Genomic DNA, 24,130 nt, shown 5'->3' on the forward strand with positions numbered 1-24,130 from the left:
GACACATGTACCTTCACAGCGGATGCCAGGCAGTTGCAGTCGTCAAAGCCTTGGCAGAGGATGGTGGCCAGCCGCCTGTCCACGTCCTGAATCTTCTTCTGGAACTCTGCAAAGTCTTTGTCCAATTGCTGCCAGCAAGAACAAAACGATTTAAGCCAGTGCGCTGCCTTCCCTGGTCCTTCCTGAAGGATTCACTGAGCCCAGGTTGCCCGCGACCTGCCCCAAAGCGAGCACACGTGCTGCCATGGGGCGGTTTTACACCCAGCTCTTACAGCGCGTTCTGGCAAGCCGTTCTTTTTTTCACTTAGCAGATGCTTCCACTTCCATGCCATTCACTCACCTCTTCTGCGGGATCTAAGGGATCGTATTTGCAATCAGCGAAACTCTTGCTGAGTTCAGAGACCTCCTCGTAGATCTGAAACACGGGGCTCCCGAGGATGTTTCCTCTCACTCCTCCCAGCTCTGCCTTCTCCAGCTTCAGGAACTCGATAGCCGTCTGGTACAGCTCCTGGCGAGCACGAACCACCATCTCGCCCGGCTCCTCTTGGTGCCAAACCCCGGCTCCCCGTGCCCCGGCGTGGCGGGTGCGAGCTCACCGTTCCCGAGGAGCATCCTTCCCAGGGATGCTCCAGGGTGCCCGTCTGGTCCCGAGGGCGTGGGGACGACGCCACTGCGCTCCCAGCAACGCAGCGTGCTGGGCTCCCACCCCCACTCTGCCCCTCGCCTGCGCCGCAGCCCCCGCCCGCCCCGCGGCTGGAGCGGAGTTTGCTCCGGTGCCACTCGCAGGGGACCAGCCCCGCGTCCCCGGGGCAGGGGGGGCTCACACGTCCCCTGGCGCTGTGCCCCGAAACGCTGGGCTGTCACCTCGATGGTCTTGAGCCTGCGCAAGAAGGAGTCCATCCTCCCGAAGACCAGGGAAGGGGGGAACTCCCAGAGCTGTGGCTCCTCCTGGAATCGGAGAGGGGCCGTGGGTGAGCGGGGCTGGCAGGGACAGGGGCCAGGTGGATCCGCACCGTCCCCCGCACCCACCGGGGGCAACGCGGGCATCAGGTTGGAGCAGTAAGTGCTGTAGGACTGGAAGAGCTTCTCTATGGTGGAAATGCTCAGTTTTATTCCCTCTAAGGTCTCTTCGGTCTCTCCTTGCAGCCCCTTCATCACGTCCTCGGGGCCCAGGAAGTTGCGGGTCTAGGACAGCGGGGGCCGTTGGCAGAGGGAGTGTGGGGGCTCCTCCTGCCCCCGGCCGCCCTCCAGCCCCACGGTCTCTCTGGTGGTTGCCTGCAGCCCACCCCTGCCCCAGACCCCCTCCAGCCCTTCGTGGGAGCTCTGCTGGTTCCTTGACTGGGACGTCCCTACATCACCCCAGCTGGGCTCCCCACCCCTGCCCCGTGTCACCCCTCCGGCGGCCGGAGGCGGCGGCGGTGGCTGGGTGCTGGGGCTCTACCATCTCAATGAGGAGGTTGCAGATCTCCTGCAGGACGACGACGACGCGGGCGGGCGCGCTGTAGTGCTGGCAGTGAGCCCGGAGCAGGCGGACGGTGCAGAGCGCCCTGTCCACGAAGGGCTGCAGCTGCGGGAGCAGAGCCCCGTTAGTGCGGGGCCATGGCCGCGCTAACGAGGATCGGGCAGAGCCGACGTGGATCTGCACCCACAGCAGCCTCTGGGGCTCAGCGCCACCGCCTCTACCCGCATGAGGAGCCATGCTGTGCCTGGTTATTCTGGCACATATGATTTACCTGGGAGTAATCCGCTTGCTCCATCTCCTCCAGCAGGATCCGAAGCGGTTGCAGGTGGAGGCTGACGTCCTTGGCTTCCTCCAGGCCTGCGCCGGGGGAGAAACTCTGGGTTGGGGACAGGGAATCCTCACCAGAGGGGTGAGTGGCAGCTGCCCACCACGTCACCCGGGGGCTTACCGGCGCTGACGTCCTTGAACATGCTCTGGAGCGCCGGCCAGTAGCAGCTGTTGGCCTTCTCCAGCGTCTCGGCCAGCACCGCCACCCGGGGCGAGAGCAGCTGGCAGGGGAGAGGCAGTGGGCTCAGCACCGGGGTTCAGCGCCAGGGACACAAGGCCACTGGCCGGCCACGGGCGAGCAGTACCTGGTCATTGATGCACTGCAGGTTGACCGTCCTGGTGTGCCAGAACTCGAACTCGGCCCTGGGCAGGGGGTGCAGCCCCTCCAGCAGTGGCTGCGCCGAGTCCTTGCTCAGGATATCTCTGATCTCGTGGGACCACTCGATGATGATGGTCTCGATGGAGTGCAGCACCGAAATGTCCACGGGCCCTGCCAGGCTGGAAGGCAGACGGGTTACGTCCAGCACCGGGACTGGCCCTGAACCGCCCCGGGGGAGCCCCACGCGCTGGCTTGTGGCCACCTCCACCAGCACAGCAGCCAGGCAGGACCCTCCCCAAGATGCTCTGCCGCTGAGCAGCGGCGGTGCCCAGGGATGCTCGGGGACCGAGCTGGTGTCCCAGCTCCTGTCCCTCCCAGAGGCACTTGTGCTGCCCCGGGCCCCTGCAGCCCCCACCTGTCCAGGATGGTGCTGGAGCCATCCTGGCTGTCCAGATACTCCGGCAGTGGGAGCAGTGGCTTCCCCTGGATCTTCCCGCCCATCACGAACATCTCATTCTTCAGCTGGTGGGCTTGTCGCGTGATGTCCTCCACCACCACCCCGGGCCAGCCCGCCACGTTGTCCTCGCTCAGGAGCAGGGGGAACAGGACCTGAAGGAGAGGGGTCGGTCCGGGGCTCGGTCGGGCTCTCCCATTGCAGACGGCAGCGTCCAGCCGTGCTGGTTTGCGCAGCGTCCCCTCTTGCTGCCCGTCCAAGCATGGTCTCAGCCCAGCTGCAGCTGCGGCAGCCACTGATGGGTTTTGCTGATGATTTTCTCATCAGCGTGACCGGGAGCCCCCTCAGCCTGTGGTGGGTTTCCAACTCTCGCGGGCTGGGGAATGCCGGCAGCGGGGCAGCGAGTGCACCCTGGCACACGAGCAAAAGCCCCCGGCACTGAGGAGGAGGAGGAGGAGGAATGGCAGCGGCTCCTGGGGTCTGACTCAGCTTTCGGGTGCTCTGGGCTGGCAGTTCTCTGAGCGGGAATATTTATGGGAAATTTGAGAGAAATCCACCCAGACGTTTCCCAGCTGCGGGGCACAGGGAAGGGGGAATTACGCTGAGTTTTTAAAACCACAGAGAGGAAACGATTCAGCTGGGGCCTGGGAGAAAACAGGGCTCGTGACCTTCACCCAGCTCTGTCCCGGTGGGGCTCGGGCAGCACAGCGGGAGCCACCACGAGGCCAGGGCCAGCGCCTGGGGCCTTTTTTCTTCTGTTAATTTAATTTAGTTTCTTTTCGAGCCCACCTAAAGTTTTGGCTACAATGGCCCACAGCGGGTCTCCAGGCGGCAGCAGCGTGTGCAGGGAGCTTGGCACATCCCGCTTGCCCCACGCCTGTGCCCTGTGCCCGCCCCTGTGGGCGACCCACCTCCTCCACCACGGTGATGAGCTGCTCCACTGGCGAGGGGCTGATGTCTCCCACCAGCAGCGCGCTCCGGCAGTTCTCCCGGGTGATGTTCTCCTTCTTCTTCTTCACAAAGTAGATGCCCTTGCCCTTGAGGGCGGGCGGGAAGCAGGCGTTGGGCAGGAGCTGCCCGGCGGGGTTCAGCCCCAGCACCAGCTCCAGCACGTCCTGCTGCCTGAAGAACTCGTCCAGCACGGCCCCGGCCTCCTCGCTGCCCAGAAACTTGTTCCACTTGTCCGGCTGGATCCGCAGCAGCAGCGTGGCAAAGCTCTTCAGCAAGCCATGCCGCTCGTCCGACGCGGCCGACATCCCGCCAGCACTGGACTCGGCCACGGCTCCCCTGCGCCTGGGGGCACACGGGGAGCAGGCAAAGCCCCACTCAGCTGTGCAGACCCCACACTCCAACCCCTCCACACTCCCCTTGCTGCCGCCCCCACCACCCTCAGCTGTCCCTCTGCACCCTGCAGCCTCACGGGGAGCTGCTGGTCCCATCCCTGCCTGGCCCCATTATGCCCCCCAGCTCCATCACCCCCCCCGTCTGTCCCATCCTTGGCCCCATTGTCCCTCCAGCTCCATCACTCCCCCCGTCTATCCCATCCTTGGCCCCATTGTCCCCCCCCAGCTCCATCGCCCCCCCAGTCTGTCCCATCCTTGGCCCCATCGTCCCTCCAGCTCCATCACTCCCCCCGTCTATCCCATCCTTGGCCCCATTGTCCCCCCCCAGCTCCATCGCCCCCCCAGTCTGTCCCATCCTTGGCCCCATTGTCCCCCCCCAGCTCCAACACCCCCCTCGTCTGGGCCATCCTTGGCCCCATCGTCCCTCCAGCTCCATCACTCCCCCAGTCTATCCCATCCTTGGCCCCATTGTCCCCCCCAGCTCCAACACCCCCCTCGTCTGTGCCATCCTTGGCCCCATCGTCCCTCCAGCTCCATCACTCCCCCTGTCTATCCCATCCTTGGCCCCATTGTCCCCCCGCAGCTCCATCACTCCAGCTCCATCGCCCCCCCAGTCTGTCCCATCCTTGGCCCCATCGTCCCTCCAGCTCCATCACTCCCCCCGTCTATCCCATCCTTGGCCCCATTGTCCCCCCCCAGCTCCATCGCCCCCCCAGTCTGTCCCATCCTTGGCCCCATTGTCCCCCCCCAGCTCCAACACCCCCCTCGTCTGGGCCATCCTTGGCCCCATCGTCCCTCCAGCTCCATCACTCCCCCAGTCTATCCCATCCTTGGCCCCATTGTCCCCCCCAGCTCCAACACCCCCCTCGTCTGTGCCATCCTTGGCCCCATCGTCCCTCCAGCTCCATCACTCCCCCTGTCTATCCCATCCTTGGCCCCATTGTCCCCCCGCAGCTCCATCACTCCAGCTCCATCACCCCCCCCAGCTGTCCCATCCTTGGCCCCATCATCCCCCCTCCGGCTCCATTGCCCCCCAGCCTGGCCCATCCTTGCCCCCGTCCCCCCCCAAGCCTGCCCCAGTCCTGCCTGGCCCTACTGCTCCCTGCTCTGTCACACTCCTCAGCCCTCCAACAGCCTCCAGCTACTGTCCACAGCCCAACTGACACCGCTACCGGCCCCAACGGACACCGACACCAGCCCCAACCGACACTGGCACCAGCCCAACTGCCTTGGAACCGCAGGGCTGCCCCCGGCAAGCGTCCCTCAGCGAGGGCTGTTTGCCCACGTATCCACCACCCCGGCTGGACCCACGCCGCGGTGCCGAGGGCTGCCCCGGCTCCCCGCCATGGCCTGGGTCTCTCTCTGCACCATGCAGGCAGCCGGCCCGGCCTCCCCCGGCCCCGGTGCCAGCGGCACGGCCGGCACAAGCTCTGCAGTTCCCAGTTTGCCCTTGGCCCTAACTTAGCTTTTGATCGGTCCCATTTACAGCTGGTACCACCTGGGTACGATCGTCCCGTCGCAGGCAGGGCAGGACCTTCCCTGGTGCTCGGTCACCTGGCAGCCAACAGAGGAGCGCTGGGATGTGATCGAGGGGTACCCCAGGGGGTGCCCCACCACCCCCCTTGTCCCCAGCCCCTCTCACCGGTGCAGTGTGCCCCGGCTGTGCAGCTGGGGGGTCCGTCACCGTACGATCCAGCCCCCAGGTCCCTGCGGGTGGGCAGCCGCCCCCCTGCCCAGCCCAGCTCGGTGCCAGCCCTGCTGCACACCGGGACCAGGAGCTGGCCCACCCTGGCAAGGCCACCCCGTGCCCGGGTCCCCAAGGCACCTTCCTGGTGGCCAGGGGGAGGCTGAGGGGAGCTGGCGAGGGCACAGGGCACACAAACACCGGCCAGCGCACCAAGAAACGAGAGGCCTTGAACGGGAACAGGCAGCGACTCGAAGACGGGCCATGTTGGCCGCAGCATTGCCAGCTTCATCCAACGTGGCATCGCTGCGGGGCTGGACACGGAAATCCTGGGGCTGGGCAAAGCGTGGACCCGGTGGCAAAGCCGGGCCACAGGGCAAGGGCAGGGGCTGGCGGTGGGGGCCGGGGCTCCCGCCCATCCCAAGCCGCACACAGACCACAGGAGGCCGAGGCTGAGCGTGGTTCGGCGTTTATTTGCTGCAGATCCTCAGCACTAGTTTACAAGGCCGTGGCAAAAAAAAAAAAAAAAAAGGTTAGAATAAAAAAATCCTGCCACCCCCCGCCCTCCGGAGAGGCCTCTGCACAGAACAACCCGACATACAAAATAATCTAAAAGGAGAAAACTATACAGGAGTATTTACACCTCTGATAAATAGACTAATACTGATCCAGGCGCGTCTCTCCAGACCGTGCGTGGTGGGAACAGGACAAGACACGGGTGTTTGCGAGGCAGAGGCGCAAGCCCCCCGCGCAGCCAGCCCCCCTTGACAGCAGCCGTCCCCGGCGCAGGCTCTGGGCACGTCTCACCACGCGCTCGGGAGTGAGGGCTCATGCTCGAGGAGACAACGGCCACCCCCGGCATGGCCTTGCCGAGGGAATCGCGCTGCCAGGATGCTTCCACCCAGTGCTGCCAGACCAGGGCCCTCATCCAAGCTGTGTCACCCCACGGCTGGGCGAGGACATGTCTGTGCCCCTATGGCACCACTGCACACTGTGACGGTGATAACTCCCTGCCCCTCAGCCCCCCCCTGCGCCTGCAGTGACCATCCCCGGTGCAGGGGACAGCTGGGGGGGGACCAAGGCAGTGGCATGGGGAAGCCCAGGACAGACTCAGGCCCGCTACAACGAGGGCCAGGAGTTGTCCCTCCGCGGGGACCCCCAGCCGCCCTGGGGGTGCCACCCTTCACCCCGGCACCTGCAGCACCCCGAAACCGCCAGCTGCTAACCACCGGCCATGCACCTTCCCGAGGGGACACCCGAAGTGCTTCAGGACATGGGTGCTGGGGGACCCAGCGGTACGTGCGGCCCAACGCTCGCTGGGGGGATCGGGAGCGGGGAGGGTGCCCGTGACGCCCCGGCTGGCTGAGGCAGGAGGGGAGGATGGTACAGACACGCAGCACCCCCCATCCCACAGCCCATCCTGGGGGCAGGACGGGGCTCCCTGCGCGCAGGGGTGTTGGTGTCCCAGTTCAAGCCCGTGAAGATGCTGTCCTGGAGATGAGGCAGTGATGGCGGGGGGGGGCAGAGCCACCGCGACGCCCGTGCCCCCTCCTGCTCCCCACGGTAAAGAAACTGCGAAGCTGAAGCTGGGTCCTGGGCCCCGAGGGCCAGGCTGCAGCGTGGCCCCAGCCCCGCAGCCCTCCGGGAGGGGAGACGCTGGGGCTGCCAGGGGCACACCGGCCTCGCAGGGCCAGCGGAGGCTGCTAGTGTCTCTTGGTGGAGGAGACCTTCTTCTTCCTGGCGGCCAGCATCTCATAGAAAGGGTCCCGGCTGATGGCTGCCCTGGTGGGGGAATGAGGGCTGGGGCTAGCTGTACAGCCTTGGCTTAGCTGTACGGCCAGGCAAAAACTGCTGCAGGGCTGGGGCTGACCTCGGGCAGGTCCCTTTGTGCCCCTGGGAAAGCTCCTTCCCCCCCATCCTCGCAGGGTGCCCCGGGAAGCCCTGCCGGCTCCAAGCGCAGCAGACAGGTCCCCGCTGTGTCCCTGCCCGGTGCCGTGCCACCCGCTCCTCGGAGCACTCACTTGATGCACTTGATCCACTCCTCCTTCTCCTCGGGCGTGGGGGCCGAGATGCGGTACACCGTGTGGTTCCCCTCCACCACGCGCCCGTCCGCCTCCGTCTTGCAAGCCTTGATGACCTGGTCCTTGTTGTCGGGGATGTAGAGCTCAAAGCAGTTCTAGGAGGAAGGAGACCATTTAGAGGCAACCCCCACTTCCAAAGTGGACCCCAGGCCAGGAGGGACAAGGCAGGGCACCGGGGCTGCTCCCCTGGCACAGCCACCCCCAGCGCAGCAGAGAGGGACGGACACGCTGCGACCGTCACCCCACGGCCCCCAGCCATCGCGCCCTGCCACCAGCCCTGGACACCGCGGTGACCACCCCCAGGCCACTGTGATGGGTGGAGGCAGAGACTGCTGTAGGGCCCTCCCGCCTCTCCCAGGGCATCCCTCGGGGGCTGCAGCCCCTCCTGGCCCCTACTCCTGCCCCAACCAAAGCACCAGGGCTGCCCCCCCAGCCCCGGGGGACCCTGCCGCAGCACTCACGGGCTTCTTTGAGTCCTCCACCTCGCGGATGCTCAGGTTCTCCAGGGGGATGATGCCACGGGGCTCTTTATCCTGGTGGGGCCAAGCAGAGGTTTAGCCGCAGGCTGGACACCCCCAAACCCCACCCGCGTGCCCCCAGGCAGGGATGAATGCTGCAAACACCCCTCTGCCCAGGCATTTAGTGCTGGCCTGAGGGCCACGTCCCACACCCCTACAGTCACCGGCACCCCAGCACAGCGGGAGGCAAGCGGCCAGCCCCGCGCCGGGATGCTGCGCCCGGTCTGTGCCACGCAGGCAGAGGAGCGCTGGGCCGGATCCAGCGCCCATCCCTGCCCCGGCTCAGCGCACCCCGCGCCGAGTCACTGACCGTCGTGTACTCGAAGTAGTAAAGGCAGTTGTCGGTCAGGATGAACCAGCGCCGCTTCCACGTCTTCACCCTGCCTCCTGGGGGCAGAGAGGGGCAGGTTGGGCACAGCCCCGGCGGAGCGCGGCCGGGGCACGCGCCGGGAGGCTCGCGGCACATGGAGGCTACGGCAGAGCTGGAGCCCACGCGGACACACACAGCCAAGCACCGGGCGCCGGGGCGCAAGCAGAGGCAGGCAGCCCGGCGGGCGCAGCAGCAGCAGGCAGCACACACCACGCCGGACAGGGGACGAGCAGGAGCGGAAAGCAGACGGATGAGGATGGAGGTGGAGGGTGACGGGGGGTGGGGGGGGCCGAGCCGGGAGCACTGTGCCCGTTCCCACCCAAAACACTGATTCAGCGTGGCCAGAGGATGCTGCAGCCAGGCCCCTCTTGGGTGACGCGGGGACTCTCTGTTCGCACTGACCATGGTCCCGCTGCGTCCCAGCCAGTGCAACGCGGTGCCGGGGCAAAGCGTGAGCCCAGGGCCACGACATGCGGACTTTTGGTTTGTAGAGAGTTTCACAACCACCACTGCAGAGGGAGAAGCCGCTCCCTGGGCTCGGGGACCGCTCACCCCTGGGCCCGGCACCCCCTCCACTGCGCCAGCATGCTCTGGCCACGGTGGGATGCCGGAGTGTGCTGCTGGTGCTGGGGGTGCTGCCACCGTGGGACGAGCACACAGGCCGTGCTGCCTGGGGCCAGCATGGCTGTGAGGAGGCACCGTGTGCGCTGGGGACCCCCATCCCACCGGGAAGGCCCCGTGCCTCCCTGCTCCCCCATGCCCGCTGGCTGCCCACCCCAGTCCCTGCTCCAAAGCCAGGCTGGCACCAGCACTTCCTAGAGGAAAAAGTCCCTCTGCCTCCCTCCAGCCAAGCCCACCCCAAAACCTGGGGCTTGACCCTCTCCAGACCTGGCCAGGGCTGCAGGTAGGAAGAGGCCACGTGCCAGAGCAGGGTCCCACAGCACAGGGGGAGCCGGGGTCTAGGGCCCGCAGGGGTGCAGGGCTCCATGGGCTCAGGCAGCGCTTGCAGAGCCGTAAGGAACCAAGGGCGGGTGCAGCCCCTAGGGAGGCACCAACGCTCCCCGGCACCCCATGGCTGCAGGTGGTGGAGCCAAGCAGCGCCGGCACCCAGCGCGGGGACTGCCGCGAGCCCCCAGTGCGGCACAGACGGCTCCTGCCTGCTCCCACCCAGCTCCAGGCACTCACCACCCCCGAGCCCCCCGCACATGGACTGAAGCCCTTCCTGAGGACACCCCAAATCCGTCCCCATCCGTTGTGGCACCGAAGGCAAAGACCCGCTGCGGCCAGTCGAGCTGCCTGCGCACACGGCGAAGCACAGACAGGCGGGTGGCCCCCACCAGTAGCTGGGCAAGGAGCGGCCCCCGTCCCCATCCATCCCCGGGCCGTGGGGTGGCACCAGGGCAGCGGAGGGGGCCAGCAGGCCGGGGGGAGCGTTTGGCATCGGCGGGGCCAGTACCCCGCATCCCTGCCCTGGTGGCGGCAGGAGCGGGGCTGTCCCCTCGGCAGGCGAGGTCCCCGGGGCGGTGCGGGTGGTTAGCAGCAGCAGCAATGAGACTAATCACCAGCAATTAAAAACGAAAAGGAAACGAAGCCCCAGCGGTGTGAGCAGAGCGGGGAGAGGGGTACGTACCTCCTGGAGTTGGGGGCAAGGAAAGGAAGAGCCAAAATCATGGAAACATACAAATGAGGGAGAAAAGAAAATTAAAAAAAAAAGGAAAAAAAAAAAAAAAAAAAGAGGAAACCCCAAAGAACCCCCCTCACCCCGCGTGGGTCAGTGGGGCAGGGCTGCAGCAGGGAAGCCGTGAGGGGCCGGGCGGGCGGCATCGCCGCGGGGGCCAACCTGCCCTGGCTCGCTGTGGCTCTGTGGGACGGATCTCCTCAGCTGGGGGGTGCAGGACCTGGCTCCCCCCACCCCATGGCCTCCCTGTGGGTCCCTCCCTGCCCCAGAGTGGGCTGATTCGTGGCAGCTGGTCTGGGGCCCGCAGCTGGTCTGGGGCCCACAGCGGCTCTGCCGCCTCTCTGCCCCCCTGCGCCGCCAACAGCCCCGACAGCGGCAGTCGCCAACATGCCGGGCAAGGCGCCCTTCCGCCAGCGGGGCACTGGGCTTGCTCAGGGACAGGAGAGGCAGGTCTGCGGCTCTCCCCTGCGTCCCCCCACCCCAGAGCTGGGGGGCAGATGGGCCCTGCTCAGCCCCAAGGCTGGGCTCTGCACTGGTCAGGGCATGGTGGGGGGGGCAAGGCCCCTCTCCCATCCCGAGGGGGTGGCAACATGGCAGAAACACCCCCCGGTGAGAGGACAGAGTCCTATCCCCAGCCAGAACCCCAGGGAAAGGCCCCCACTAGACCCCGCTCCTGCCAGCACCCCGTCCCCCCTCGCTTAACCCGGGCAGAGGACTCCCCAGAGCTGCCGAGAGGAGAAGCCACAGGAGCCAGGGCGTGGAGCGGGCTCGCCGGCCTCGAGCCGGGCTGTGCAGCGGGGCCGCGGGGATGCCATGCACGCTGCCTGCATGTGGAGCCGGGATGCGGAGGTGATAATGCTGTGGGAAGGTGAGGCAGGGACCAGTCTGTGGCATGGAGGGAGGGGACACACGCAGCCTGGGGCAGCTCGCCGCTCGCTCCCGGGGGCCTGCTCCGACAGGACCCTGCTGTGACTCGGTGACGAGAAGGGCCTCGTGGTCTCTGTTCTCCGACACCGGACCCTGGTGCCATCTCTGCACCCCGGGGCTTGCCCAACCTAGGGGCAGAATCCCCCAGGACGCCCACCCAGCCGCACCGCGGGGCCTCATCAGCTGAGTCAGCTCCTGCCGCCCAGCCCAGGGAAGATGGAGGGCTGCTGGACCTCTACGGGGGCTGTGCCCCTGTCTGCAGCCTCCTGCCCCCTCCCCTCCACAGGACCACGCTCCAAGGAGCCAGGCCAGCAGGAGAGGTGCAGGCAGCCCAGGGGCGTCGCACCCACAGCCCAGCTCCTCCCCGGGCCGCGTCTGCCCGGTTGCCAGCACTCACCTAGCTTCAGCAGCCAGCCCTCCCGGTCTGGGTTGAAGAAGGTGTGGGTGAGGTCATTGCCATCGTCCTCAGGGATTTTGAAGGGTTCGTTCTTGATGCTCTCATAGAGATTCTGGTACAACAATACATGGCGTCAGCTCTGCTCCCCTGAGGAGCCCTGCGGCAGGCCAGCTTCACAGCCCAGGCCTGTCCCCTCCGCGTCCCCTCCCTCACCCGGAGCAGCTCCTCAGGTAGGTCCCCCCCATCGTTGATGCCACGGTTCATGGCGATGAAGCGCTCTGCCGTGGGTTTGTCCTTGACGTTGGGGTTGTGCAGGCTGGTGTTCAGCATGATGATAGCAAAGGAGAGCACGTAGCAGGTATCTACAGGGGCAGAAAGGAAAGTCAGCTGCGAGGCAGGACGGACAGGGAGAGGGGCCGGGACAGGCGCTCACCTGTGGACTGGAAGACGCCAGGGTTGCACTGGCAGTACCTCTGGGCAAAGGCCTCCATCATCCGGTCGATCTTCTGCGCCTCCCCGGGCAGCCGGAAGCTCCACAGGAACTGCCTGTGAAGAGCGAGGTGTCGCACTGCTTTGGGGGCTCCATGTGCCCTCCGGCCACGCTCACGTCGCGACAGCCCTCCCCCGCCAGCCCACTGCCCATCTCCCCTGATGGGACACGGCTCAGCTCCCAGCCCCCTTCGCTCACCGCAGGGCCTGCACGAGGTTGAGGTCAGTGAACTCGTGCAGCTCCACGAAGGCATGCAGGACTTGGATGTTGAACTCATCCCTGCGGGAACAAAGCCAGAGCACGAGGGATGCATGATCAGCAAGTCCTGTGACTGCCGAGCGGCCCCACGTCTCCCTGCTCCCCTCCAGACTCTGCTCAGCTGTGGGAGGAAACTTGCAGCTGCCCCCCGACTCGAGTCCTGGGCTAGTTTGCACACACTGGCCTCTTGCAAGTGCTGACCACGGATCGAACATCCCCAGCCGGTCCTAGCACTCAGGTTGCCCAGCCTCCCGCGTACCCCCACTCAGCTGCCCTGGAAGCTCAAAGTGTCCCATCTCTCAGGTGGTGAGAGCCCAGGGCATTCCCAGGAGACCCAAGCCGCCCCAGGCCAGCATACCTCTCACCCAGGTAGTCACCGATGGCTGTCTTGTTGAGGCCCTCTCCCTTGTACAGGAACTGAGCGATATCCTCGCATGTGGTCTTCAGCAGGTCGTTTTCGATCAGGAACTGGATGCCCTGGAGCGGTGCAAAAGGCATTGCTCTGGGGCTTGCTGCTGACCCCGCCAGCCCGCCCGCTGCCTCCCCAGCCCCGGCCCTGGGTTGGGTGGCCAGGCCCCGGTGGGTGGCCAGGCACCCGGACCACAACGCGGCAGAGCCCAGCATGGCCCCAGATGGGCTAGTGAACTGCCCCGCTCCCCGCCCAGCCCACCCTGCAGTACCTTCTTGGGATCCATGTTGAACTTCTTCCTGCCCATGGCCACCTGCTTGTTCCTCTGCATGTTTTTCCTGCAAGGCACAAAGCAGCTCTGAGCACTCAGGAGGGATCTGGCTGCCTCCTGCCTGCCCCGTCGCCCCTCGGGCAGAGCACTGCGCGGAGGGGACAGCCTGGACCGAAAGGGAGCCCAGCAACTTTGACGGGGCCAGGCCCCCTGCGTCAAACCTGCACAGGGTAAAGCCAGCACACTGCTCCGTGTCTCTGCCCTGCTCCATGGCAGAGCAGCATGGGGCTGCTCTCGGCCTGATGGGGCCCGGAGCAAAGAGGAGCTGCCATGCCCCATCCACTGGGTCACCCCGTGCAGAAGGGGTGCCGGGTACAGCACCTCTGCATGGGGGGAGGCTAGGGCAAGCTGGGTGCGGCAGGGCTCTGGGCAGAGCAGCCTTCAGCCCCCAGTGGGGCCAGCAAGAGGGTGACAGCCTTCATGCCCCAGTGAGTGATTGGAAACGACGCTGGGAGTCAGCTCCCGTCGGCCGCTGGGACCCCCTAATCCCAGGCTGGCACCGCCTGCGCCAGCTCAGAATAACAAAGTCCCACAGTCGCCGTGGCCAGACAGAGGGGCCGAGGCTTGGAAAAACAGACCTTTGGAGCAGCAGTTCAGACTGGGATCCTGCTCCTCCTAGGACTTCAGAGTGCCTGGGAAAGCCAGCCGGACCAGCACCCATGGGATGGGGCTGCCCACGGCTCCCACATGGTGCGAGTGAGCCGGCGTTCAGGGGAGGGGACGCAGCGGAGGCCATGGGCTGCCTCGACAGCAGAGGACTCACCTCTCCTCCGTGGACCCCAGGTTCTCGATCTCATTCGTCACTTCTGCTATCTCATCTTTCAGACGCTGAGGGGAGAGAGCGCACTGAGACAGGAGGTGCCCCCCTTCCTCCCTCCCTCCCTCCCAAACCCTCCAGCCCTCCCCCCTGACAGTAGCCCTGGGGCCATTCCCCCAGGAGGCTGCAGCAGCCCCTCCTTCCTTCCTTCCCTCCTTCCCACCCCGAGTGCTGCCCTGGGGCTGAACCAGCTCGGGGGACACTCACAGAGGGGGCTGGCTGCACCCCGCTGCTAATCCCCCTGCAGCATCGCTATGATCCGAGTGTGCAGGAAGGAAGAGATTCAGAGGTTAACAAAATTACCCCCTAATCCCTTTAGATCATGCCCAGCATATGGCAGTAATTAGCCCCTGCTGCCTTAATCAGGGACACGGCTGACAAGTGTCCCAGATGAGCGCTGACCTCGCAGTCGCTTGCCAGGGCAGTGGCCTGGCCCAGAGACACGGTCCCTGCCCGTGCCAGGGAGGGGCTGGCACGGAGACGCCGGTGCCCCAGGCTGTGGGGAATGGCACAAACGCACAGCCCGGAGCTCCGCAGGGCGCAAGGAAAAGCCACGGCTGCCTCGGCCCGGCAGGGCAGGACCACGTCCCCTGCTGGGACCCTCGCCCCAGCCCTGTTGACCCGCAGAGGCAGCGCTATGGGCAGCAGCTCACGGGCTCCCTGCAGCAGCTGCCAGTGCCTGCCCGCGGGTGCAGCTCCCCCTGCCCTGTGGGTCCAGCAGCTCCAATCCTCTGCCCCAGATGGTCCACAAGAGCCCTCAGGGGCTGCAAGGAGCCAGGGGCTGGCAAGGAAATGAGACGGAGCACAAACCCGAGCCACGGCCCTGCTCCTGCACGGGCTCTGGAGCACTGCATCCCGATCCCACAGCCGTCACACACAGCCCTGGCCGGGGCAGCCTCTCCTGGGCCACCCTCCCCGATCCCAGCAGCAGGGGTGGGGTGGCAGGCACCCTGACCAGTGACATGGGCAGGGAGATCGTCCCCTGTCTCCCAGGGGACAGCCCTGAGCAAGAGGCTGCTACACCCGGGACAGGGGGATTGTGCACGGGTGGTGGCCCTCAGCATCACACCTGTATGTCAGCCAGCAGCTCCTGCTTGCGGCGGCGGATGTTCTCCAGCTCCTGGCACTCCTCCGGGGTCAGGTCACTGGGCACTGGGCAGAGACACAATCAGGTCAGCACGCGTGGCCCTGGAAACCATCCCCACCAGGCTCCAGACGCAGCCGCTGATCCTGGCCGGCAGCGTGGGGCCCGGCAGGAGCTGGGCTGTGGAGCTGCCGGGTGCCAGGAGGAGCTGGGATGGTGAGCAGTGTCCACGCAGCGGCTGAGTGCCACCGACGGCATGCGAGGAATGCGAGGGCCAGGGCATCTCCCCGTAGGGCAGCAGCAGCGGCGGGGGAGCCGGGCGCTGCCCGTTCCTGCTGATTCAGCCCGCAGCAGCAGGGCAGCGAGGGCAGCAAGGACCAGCACGGCCCCTGGACCAGCTCCAGCATTCCTCCCCGCAGCCCTGGCCCTCTGCTCTACCCTAGCTGGGCTGGTGTCAGTGCCCGTCCTGGTCCCTGCTGTGGCTGGGTGGCTCTGTTGTTCCTCACCACACTGGGCTCTGCAGAGGCCTGGGGCCCCACAGGTTGCTCTGCCGCACCGGGCCAACCCCAGAGAAAACCAGCTCCTGGCTGCCCTTGCAGATCCCTCTGTGCTGGATCCATCCTTCCGAGCCAGGGCCCGGAGCTGGCGCACCCTCCGGACAAACCTCGCCCACACGCCATGACATCTACACCTCCCTGTCACCCCATGGCAGCCAGGCACCCCCTTCCCAACACCATCCCCAAGGCTCAAGCCCGGGGCTGCCGCACATCCCGCCTTGCTCCCGAGCCCTACAGCTCCTGGGACATTCCTAGTGCTCCCTGTCGCGTGACCTCCCGTTCCACAGTGACACGGCATCCCATTTCTGTTCCCTCCCGTCCCCAAGGTCACCCGCTCCTCCAGCAGCGCTCCCGTCCCTCTCTACCACCCACGCCTGCCACCTCTGCCAGCGGGTTCCAGCAGCTCCCTCGCACGTCACACCAAGGTTGCCTGCGAGAACACCGAAGCACCAGCCCTCCAAAGTTCTGTCCCCGAGGGCGGTGGCAGCAGCACCCGCCGGCTCAGCCCTCACGCCGCCTCCCGCCCAGGGGTGCCGGGGACAGGCGCCCGGCAGGGCTGCCACCGCCCTCTCCTTCCCCAAACGTCACAGCTCCATTCTGCCGAGGCCCTGCGTGCCACCACGGCCGTGGTCTCCAGGCCACAGCTGCCACCAGCCCCGACTCACCCACAGCGTCCCCAGCACGACCGCCTGCCCCGTACCAGCGCCCACGGACACCACGTGCCTTCGGACCTCAACCGCACATCGTTTCTCCCCGCGCCGCCGCCTCCGTGAGAGCTGCGACCACGCAAACCGAATCTCTGAACTCAGCACTTCCCTGGCTCCGCTCGGGCTTTCTGATGAGCTTCCTCCTTCGCAAAAATCCCCCGCTGCCACGATTGGAGGCAGCCTCAGCTTGCGACACCATCCCTCCAGACGCGACAGCAACAGTTCCCAATATTTTCAGTCTCTGACGCCAGGAAGTATGAACCAGACAACCTGGCTCATAGCACCAGGTTAAAAGTTATTTAAACTTAAAATACCGTTGGTCTTTCCTTATCGACACATCCAAGCACCTTTCGCACACCCCAGCGCTGTTCCCGCAGGGCTCGGCCCCTCCTGCCCGGCGTCCAGGGCACCCGGCAAGCCCAGGCTTGCTGCGGGGGGGCCGGGCTGCATCGCACGTCCGTTGCCAGACACAAAACCCTTTAAATCCCTGAGCTGCAGCACACGCCGCAGGACCCTCCTGCCCGGCCGCGGCCGCAGGGGAGGTGAAATTCGGTGCCAGGCTGGAACTGTCCCGAGGCGAGCCGGCCGAGGGCTGCAGCCAGCAAAGCGAGCCCCGTCAAGAGCAGCTCTGCCTCCCCCTGCCCACCTGCGAGCGGGTTGGGGGCTCGGCGGGCCCCGGGGCAGGCGCAGCAGAGGATGAGAGGCTGCAGGGCTGAGGGGGCCGGTGGGTCTGTTCTGGAGCTGGGGAAGGTCCCTCCCCGCCTGCGCTGCTGCTGCGGAGGGCGAGCACTCGTGACAGCAGCCCAGCCATGTCAGCAGCAGCCAGAGGAAGAGAAACCCCAGACGCAAGAGCTTTTCTGGGGAAGGAAGAGGGCGTTAACCCTTCCCCGGTGCTCTGCACAGCACCCACCCGCAGTGCTGAGCGGAGCCCAAATGGCTCCCGAGAGGCCGGCAAGCCTTGCCGTGGGCTGCAGGGAAAGGGAGGCCGGAGCAGGCGCTCGCTGCCCCAGCTTCATCCCAGCACGGGAGCTGGGGGACGGCGGGACTGTGGGGACCCCAGCACTGGTGCGTGCTCCCCACCAGCATGAGGCCCCAGCGCAGGGGGCCCGGGGGCTCCGCAGCTCCTGCTGCTGGCAGCCGAGCCTGAGACCCTGTATGCCGGCGGCAGCAGGAGGGCACAAGGGGCACCGGCAGGATTTGTCCATCCGTCCCAGGCTCCGAGGTCGCTGGGGCCTGTGGCAGCTGGGAGCAGGAGCAGCAGCATGGCCCCCACTCCCGCCGTGCCCAACACAGAGTGAAGCCCCCTGAGGCGTGCAGAGACTATGCTCCCCCCTGCCATGCTCCTTCCTACCCCGCTGCCCCCAGACAAGCAGGCAGGGCCAGTGGCACAGGAGCGGGGCAGATGCGGAGCCGCTCACCCGCCTCCCCTCGCCCCGGCCCCACCACCCTCCCCATGTCCCCAGGCCAGGCTCACCGCTGCCCTCCGCCCTGAGCACCATCCTGGCAGGCCCGTCTCCAGCAGCTCCGTCGGCTGTGCCTGTGCTGCCCGCGGCTCCGGAGAGCTGCTGCTGTTTTGGGGCGCGGACACCTGCCCGCCCCGGTGCTTCCCGGGGTGACTCAGGGCTGCTCCAGGCCAATGAGCTCTGGGGCCACCCGGGCGTCATCCTGGCCTCGCCAGGAGCCAGCACCAGCAACACCCTGTTCCTGCCGCAACGAGCCCGCGGCCGCCAGCGCCTTAACTCCTCTGCTCCCGGCCGGGCGGGGAAATGGGGCAACCGGGGCCCTGCTCCCCCTCCTCAGCCTGGGGTCGGGGGAGGTGATGTGTTGGGGTGCTGGCCAGGCAGGCACAGGGGGCTGGTCCAGCCCTTCCTTCCTTGAGGGCTGCCAGGACCCTCAACCCAGCACATCTTGAGCTCGCTACGGCAATGCTGGGGCCCCCCACCGCACCAGACCCCCATCCCAGCCCCACAGCTCCCTGTCCGGCTCTGCCAGACCCCCTGTTACAGGCCCAGGTCCTGTCCAGGCTGTAAGGACCGAGCCCCAGGCAGGACCGGGAGGGCTGTCCAGGCCCCGCAGCAGGAGCGAACCCCCGGCACGTCCCCGTCCCGCTGTCAGCTGCCTGGAGAGGCCGCCTGAGCCTCGGCCGCCTTGACTCAGCTAAATCCTGCTCAGCAGCGCGAGATGGAGAAACAGCACCCAGAACGCTGGCTACGGAGCGAGGGGAGGAAGGGCTTGGGAAGCCTCGTGTTGGTCCTTTGGCCCACAGCTGTGCCGCAGCACTTGCCAGCCCTCCCGCCAGCCCACACCATGCCTGCGCCGGCCGTGCCGGAGGGGCAAAGGCACCGGGTTTAGGCAGTCCACGGGGACGAGCCCAGGGCACCGCCAGCGGCTGTCCCTGGGCTCTGGTGTGGGGTGCTGCTGCCCGCTCCCGCCATGCCCATGGCTGGGGGGGGCCCAGGGGGCCCCCAGAAGCTTCCTGCCCATCTCAGCACACCACATCCTGTTTTCACCGCGCCGCGCGCACATCCTGGGTTGCGTCAGCCCCATCCTTCCCCACCGACAGCCGAGGTGCCTCAGGAGGAGTTTGGGGACAGGCAGCTCCAGGAAAGACCCTCCCAGGCGTCCAGACCCCGCACCCGGAGCCAGCCAGGGCCCTCGTGCTGCTTCGGAGGAGCACTGCCCATTGCCCCACTCCCTGTGCCCAGAGCTCCCCAGGGAACCCACATCCGCAGCCGCCTGCCTCACTCCCTGGCAGCCCCAGGCTCCCACACCCCCCACGCACAGAGCCCCAGCCCACGGTGTGGCCAAGCAAGCACCGGCTCGGCCACGTCCACACGCACCGAGCACCGGGCAGGTGCCGGGAGCACAGCCCAGCAGACACCTCGCTTGCTCCCCGCACTGTTCACCGTACCAGGCCTCAGGAGGCGCAGAGCCTGCTGCTGCTCGGCCTCAGCTGCCAGCAGGGCATGGGGCTGGCCGGAGGAGGTCTCACACCCTCGTGCCCCACGGCACAGCCACCCTCGGTCACAGACTCGGGGCAGGAACCCGCAGACCGCAGCAGCAGCTCACACAAGGGGCCAGCCTACAAGGGCAGCTCCAATGCAGCAGGCGCTGGGCGGCGTGGCACAGATTTCGGTTTGGAGAGTGCTGCCCCGAGCTGCCCTTGCAGCTACAGGCACCTGCAGTGGCGAGGGTGGCCGAGTGCTCACGCATCGCCCAGAGCAGGGCAGGTGGGTGAGGGGCCGGGGCAGGACCTGCCACAGCCGTGCTGGGCTGCGTGCATCCTCCCGGCCACTGCCACCAGCTCCCGAGCCCCCCCCGCCCCAGCGTGGCGCCCACCACCGGTGCGGGACAATGCCAGGCGAGGCAGCCCAGTGCCCAGCTGCCCTGCCAGGGCTCAGCGCCTGCAGAAGCCAGAGCCTGTGGAGGCCGGTGGTGCGCGGGGGAAGGAGGCGGCGAGACAGCGAGGACTCTCTGTGCCGCTGTCAGCAGGAGCCATATGGAGCCGGAGCCGTGGGCACCGCCGCGTCTACTGGGGGGACAGGGACCCCACGGCGAGCAGAGGGGAGGGCACAAAGCGCCTACCTGCCTTGGCAGCCACCGAGGGGCAGAGGAAGGCCTGGAAACTGGAGGCACAGAGTTCGCTGACCGTCCCCATGCTGCGGAGGTCCGACTCCGACGGGGCAGGCAGAGGCCTGGCAGGTCCCGTGTGGCTGAGCAGCAGCTCCCTGGCACCGGGGCCCGCGGGCAGGGTGCAGGCAGGTGAGCCGGAGGACTCCCCGCTCTGGCTGGAGCCGGGGAAGGCGGCTCTGGCAGGGGAGCTCCAGCGGCGGGAGCCCACGCACCAGCCCTAACCAATCCCTGCCGCTCCCTGCCTGCACACCAGCCCGCTCCCTGCCTGCACGCCAGCCCGCTCCGCTCCCGATGCTCCGGATGGCAGCTCAAAGCCACTTAGAGGACAAGGAGTTTGGGAACTCCCCGGCAGCCCCCCCGCCCAGGGCCGTCTGCCCCCCGGCAGCCCCCTTGCCCCCGTGGGGGGCCGGCAGTGGGGTATTTTTAGAGCGGTTTTATCCCTCCGTATTAGAGCATTAAGCATCGGGAGCCGGCGGTCGCGTAGCAACCATCACTGCATAAAGGAAGGTGCACCAAGAGACAAGGCGGCTCTGGCAAGGCGTGGGGAGCAGGGGGTGCTGCCACAGCCCCGGCTCGTGGGGCGCAGGGCCCGGGCGCTGATCCCGGCACAGCCCCGACAGGCTCTGCCTGCCCCGCGTGCCATGCACGGGCAGGCCCGCTGCGCCTTCTGCCAGCCCCCCGGCAATGCCGGTCAGACGGCTGAGCTCCAGGCATGCCCCGGCGGCAATGGAGGTGCCTCCTGCTCTGCTGCGGTCCTGGAGTACAGGGGGGTCCTGCAGCAGGAACCAGGGGGATCCTGCCCTGGGATCCCGCCCCCCAGCCCCACTGCACCTGCGTCCCCCCAGCAAACCCAAACCGGACCGACAGCTCTTCCCCTCAAAGCAGGAGCAATCCCTGAGCGCAGGGCATGGCCGTGAGTAACAAACCCCAGAGCCTGTCGGGGCACGAGGCAGCGTCCTGTGGGCAGCCCGGCCGCCGGCTCTCGGCTGCCAGGAGCCAGCAAGCTCTGCTCGCCTGCGCCAGCAAGCACTGGGACGCGCTGAGCTAGGAGAAACCTGAGCCGGGCAGGTTCACCAGGAGCCCTGATGGGGCAGGCAGCAGGGGAGGGCACCCTGGAAAAAGCCGCCCTTGCAGGCAGAAGAGTGTAGGTCAGGAGGGGATCCTGGCTCCAAAGAGCAGTATGGCTGCAGACAGGAGGAAAGGCGGAAAAAGGCAGCTCCCAGGGCTGCGAGGGCGGCCAGGTGCTTGCTGCTGACATGACCGACCTTCTAGTTTCAGCACCGCTTCCCCTTTCCCAGGGGCCACAACGCCAGGAGGCAAAAGGGCAAGTGAGAGGAGCCAGGGGGGCTGAGCCGGGCACGTGGTGTGGCAAGCGCCCTGGACAGGCATCTGGAGAAACCCTCGGGCAGCAAGGGCACCCATGGGTGTTCCAGCTGGCTTGAAGCAAGGCCAGGCGTCATCTCCCTCGCAGAGCGACCCAGACACCCGGCTCGGTCCTCGCACCCTGGCCAGGCAAGGCAGGGTGTTTACAAACATCCCAGGATTAAGTTAACCACAGTCTCCAGGCCTTGATCCTCCCGCCTGCTGGAAAGCAGGGCCCCGGAGAGCAGCCTCCCCCTCCCTCAGGCCCAGAGCAGAAACGGGCCAAAACAGCTGCTCAGGGACACGCGGGCCTGGCTGCATCCCTGACGTGTAATTGCTGAGCGTCAGCGACGTGGCTTATCATTCCCTGCTGCCGAAGATCTCAGGAGAGGCACCGGTTCATTGCCTCTGCCCGAGCCCTGCCAGCCCCTGGCTCTGCTCTCTGAGCCCGGTGCCGTCTCTCCACTGTCCCCATGTCTTTGACCTGGGAGCCCCAGAGCTCTGCGGAAGAGCCGCTCCCCGCACCGGGCCCTGCAACTCGCCTCGGCTCACCCCTGCGCCATGCCAGGGGAGGAGCTGGTGTGTCACCGACAGCGTCCCCCCCTCCAGTCCCCTCAGCGCAGAGGCGCATGCTGTGGTCAAGGGCTGCCACCGAAACCGCTGAGCCCACACCAAAGGGCCTGCCAGCAAAACAGGGCTGTGCAGAGTGGCAGTGAGGAGAGGGCAGGGATTCCCACCGGGTGGGGACCCCCAGCCTGCTGGGGAATTTACAGCCCACCCTCCTTCAGGGATCTCCCGCACCTCACACAGCCCATCCTGCCTCCTGGCACCAGCCATCCTACCCTAGACAGTGAGGCCCCCGAAGCACAAGCCGCTTTGCGGGAGGCTGCATCAGCCCCGCTTAGAGAAATCCCTTAATCCCCCGGGCCAGAGCGAGCAGTAATCCCTCGGGTGCAGCAGGATTATCAGCACTGCCCAATCCCCCTTGCCCCAGGGCCGGACCTGAGCCAAGACAGGGCCCAGCTCAGGACACGGTGCCAGGACGGGATGGCGCTCCCTGCAGCAGGCCTGGGTCCCCATCACAACACTGCTGTCCCACCGCTCCAGAGGCACTTGCCCCTGCACCTCCTCGCTCAGTCAGCTCTGGTCTGGGGATGGTCCAGCGTCACTATCATCCCCGCAGGGAGATGCTGGGAAGGGGGTGGGAGTGCGGCCCCACACCCTGGCAGGAGCGGGGGGAGCCCGCATCTGTGCCGCCAGCTGCTCACCCCGGGATTTGCTCTCTGCTGAGGCAGACGGCTGGAGAGGGGCTGCGTATCGCGGGGCAGACACTGGCGTCAGCACAATCCCACCAGCAAGAGCCTCCCCCGTCGGGCTCCCACCACACTGAGACCTCAGCAAACCGTCCTCTGCAAAACCAACAGAGCTCAAGGGCTTCGGGAGAGCTGTGGACCGTGATGTCCCTGCAATAGGGACAGCAGCGGAGACCTGGAGGCAGCTGTGCTGCCCATTCTGAGCGCCGCCCTGCGGTACGGTGAGCGGGCAATTTCTGATGCTGAGAGGCAACCCGGGACGTCTTCCAGGCAATTCTGGGAAGCAGCGAGAGGCTGCTCGCAGAATCGCTCCCTGCAGTGCTCTCCCACTAATGGGCTGCATACAACAACGCCTATGCTGGGCCGCACACACCAGCAGGGCTGGGCGCTTGCACCTTATCTCACACATTAAACTCCCCACCGCCGAGTGCAGTCACTTCTGGGTGGAAGAGCAGCCTCCTAATCAGCTGCGTTGCACAACTGCGGCAGGCAGGAAGCTGGCCCGTGAGCCAGCACTGCCAGCACCAGCATCTTCACCGGCACCGGCAGCACCCGGGTGACCTCAGCTCCCTGGAAGAACAGTCACCAGCACGGCTCACAGCATCGGGACCTTGGTTTCAGATCTCACCCAGAGAGACCCCAGCCTCCCCCTCAGCAAAGTCCTCGCCCAAGGAAAACCCACCTGCTCACAGGATTTAGAAAGTCGAGGCACAGGCAGTGCCTTCCTGCTTGATCCTGCTCCTCTAGACATAGCGGATGGAGGAAAGCGGGAATGCAACCTGCATGTGCACCAGAGGGAACCTGCAGCCCCTGAGCCAGCTCGCCGCGGTCAGCTCACCGTGGGCACACAGGACCGGGGTGGTTTGTGAGACATTCAACAGACTCCGTCCACCCCAGCCTGCCCTGCGGATCCGCAGAGCCCCAACTCCCGGCAGCGCTCAGAGGCATCATCTGAATACGAAGCGTGAGCGACGGAGGGAAGGTGTGCAGGCTGCGTGTCCCGGAGCCCGGCAGCACCGGCACTGCAGGCAGCGGGTCCCACACCGGGGGCAGCTCGCGAGCTGTGGCAGCAAAGCAGCGGCGGGGGTGAGCCCGGGGAAGGACGAGGCCGTGCCGCCAGCGAGGCGGGAGCGCCCGGGGGGGCCCCGCGCCGGCTGCGGGCCCCGGTCTCCTCCCGGTGCTTCCTCACCGCTCCCCGGCCCCGCCCGGCCGACACCGCGCGTGGGCGAGCGGTCGCCCTGTCACCTGCGGGCGCGGGTCCCGCCGCCCCCGAGCCCCGGCCCGACCCGGAGCCACCGCCCCCGGCCCCGCACCTGGGAGCGGCCCCCGCCCCACCAGGGACCACCCCCCCACCCATCACGGGCCGCCCCGGCGCCTCGCTCCTGCCGCCTGCCCGAGGCCGCGGGACCCGCCCCGGCCCTCCCCTTCCCCCGCCGCGCCCGGCCCAGGTGGGGGTCCCGGAGCAGCCCGTCCCGGCCCCGCACTGACCGTAGCCGCCCTCCTCCTCCATCCCGCCGCCACCGCCGCTCCGGCCCCGCCCGCGTGACGAGGGCGCCGAGGCCGCCACGGGCGGCTGCACGTGACGCGGGCGCGGGCGGGGCCGCGCAGG

General features: G+C 67.1%; 2 protein-coding genes across 13 annotated transcripts in view; both read right to left on the minus strand.

The window, feature by feature from the left end:
* DNAH17 (dynein axonemal heavy chain 17) overlaps positions 1-5,435 on the minus strand; it is a 38,949-nt gene extending 33,514 nt beyond the window's left edge. Inside the window, exons 1-11 of the mRNA XM_074607249.1 lie at positions 5,404-5,435; positions 3,474-3,855; positions 2,524-2,717; positions 2,095-2,287; positions 1,911-2,010; positions 1,734-1,819; positions 1,442-1,567; positions 1,030-1,185; positions 865-948; positions 341-508; positions 12-128 (exon numbers count right to left, since the gene is read on the minus strand). Of these exons, the coding sequence (XP_074463350.1) occupies positions 12-128; positions 341-508; positions 865-948; positions 1,030-1,185; positions 1,442-1,567; positions 1,734-1,819; positions 1,911-2,010; positions 2,095-2,287; positions 2,524-2,717; positions 3,474-3,818 (1,569 nt within the window). The 5' untranslated portion in view covers positions 3,819-3,855; positions 5,404-5,435. The remainder of the gene's footprint in view (positions 1-11; positions 129-340; positions 509-864; positions 949-1,029; positions 1,186-1,441; positions 1,568-1,733; positions 1,820-1,910; positions 2,011-2,094; positions 2,288-2,523; positions 2,718-3,473; positions 3,856-5,403) is intronic.
* A 607-nt stretch (positions 5,436-6,042) lies between these two features.
* On the minus strand, positions 6,043-24,122 carry CYTH1 (cytohesin 1). 12 transcript variants are annotated; one of them, XR_012589857.1, is made up of 14 exons: positions 24,010-24,122; positions 14,935-15,017; positions 13,812-13,876; positions 12,989-13,055; positions 12,667-12,785; positions 12,249-12,329; positions 11,994-12,106; positions 11,774-11,922; positions 11,561-11,672; positions 10,189-11,094; positions 8,499-8,575; positions 8,132-8,203; positions 7,611-7,765; positions 6,043-7,371 (listed from the first exon to the last, which is right to left on the minus strand). XR_012589857.1 is itself a non-coding variant. In XM_074607280.1 (13 exons), the coding sequence occupies exons 1-13, from the start codon at positions 24,029-24,031 to the stop codon at positions 7,293-7,295; spliced, it is 1,194 nt and encodes a 397-aa protein (XP_074463381.1). In that variant the 5' UTR covers positions 24,032-24,110; the 3' UTR covers positions 6,043-7,292. The 12 variants fall into 12 exon arrangements, 8 of the variants coding, with proteins under 8 accessions (XP_074463381.1, XP_074463383.1, XP_074463380.1 ...); XR_012589855.1 differs by lacking the exon at positions 24,010-24,122 and adding an exon at positions 19,799-20,209; XR_012589854.1 differs by lacking the exon at positions 24,010-24,122 and adding an exon at positions 17,688-19,762.
* Between the last annotated feature and the right edge of the window lie 8 nt (positions 24,123-24,130).

The sequence above is a fragment of the Larus michahellis genome, chromosome 14 (genome assembly GCF_964199755.1).
Source record: "Larus michahellis chromosome 14, bLarMic1.1, whole genome shotgun sequence".
Classification (NCBI taxonomy): Eukaryota; Metazoa; Chordata; class Aves; order Charadriiformes; family Laridae; genus Larus; species Larus michahellis.

What these genes read in the sequence shown, in the direction of transcription:
- CYTH1 (XM_074607278.1), bottom strand. Translation starts at nt 17,877, where the DNA reads ATGACGCCCGGGTGGCCCCAGAGCTCATTGGCCTGGAGCAGCCCTGAG. An exon ending in TGGCGTCTTCCAGTCCACAG is followed by an intron (nt 11,923 to 11,993) that starts GTGAGCGCCTGT and finishes CTGCCCCTGTAG; the next exon opens with ATACCTGCTACGTGCTCTCC. An exon ending in TGGAGGACTCAAAGAAGCCC is followed by an intron (nt 7,766 to 8,131) that starts GTGAGTGCTGCG and finishes CCTTCCTCCTAG; the next exon opens with AACTGCTTTGAGCTCTACAT.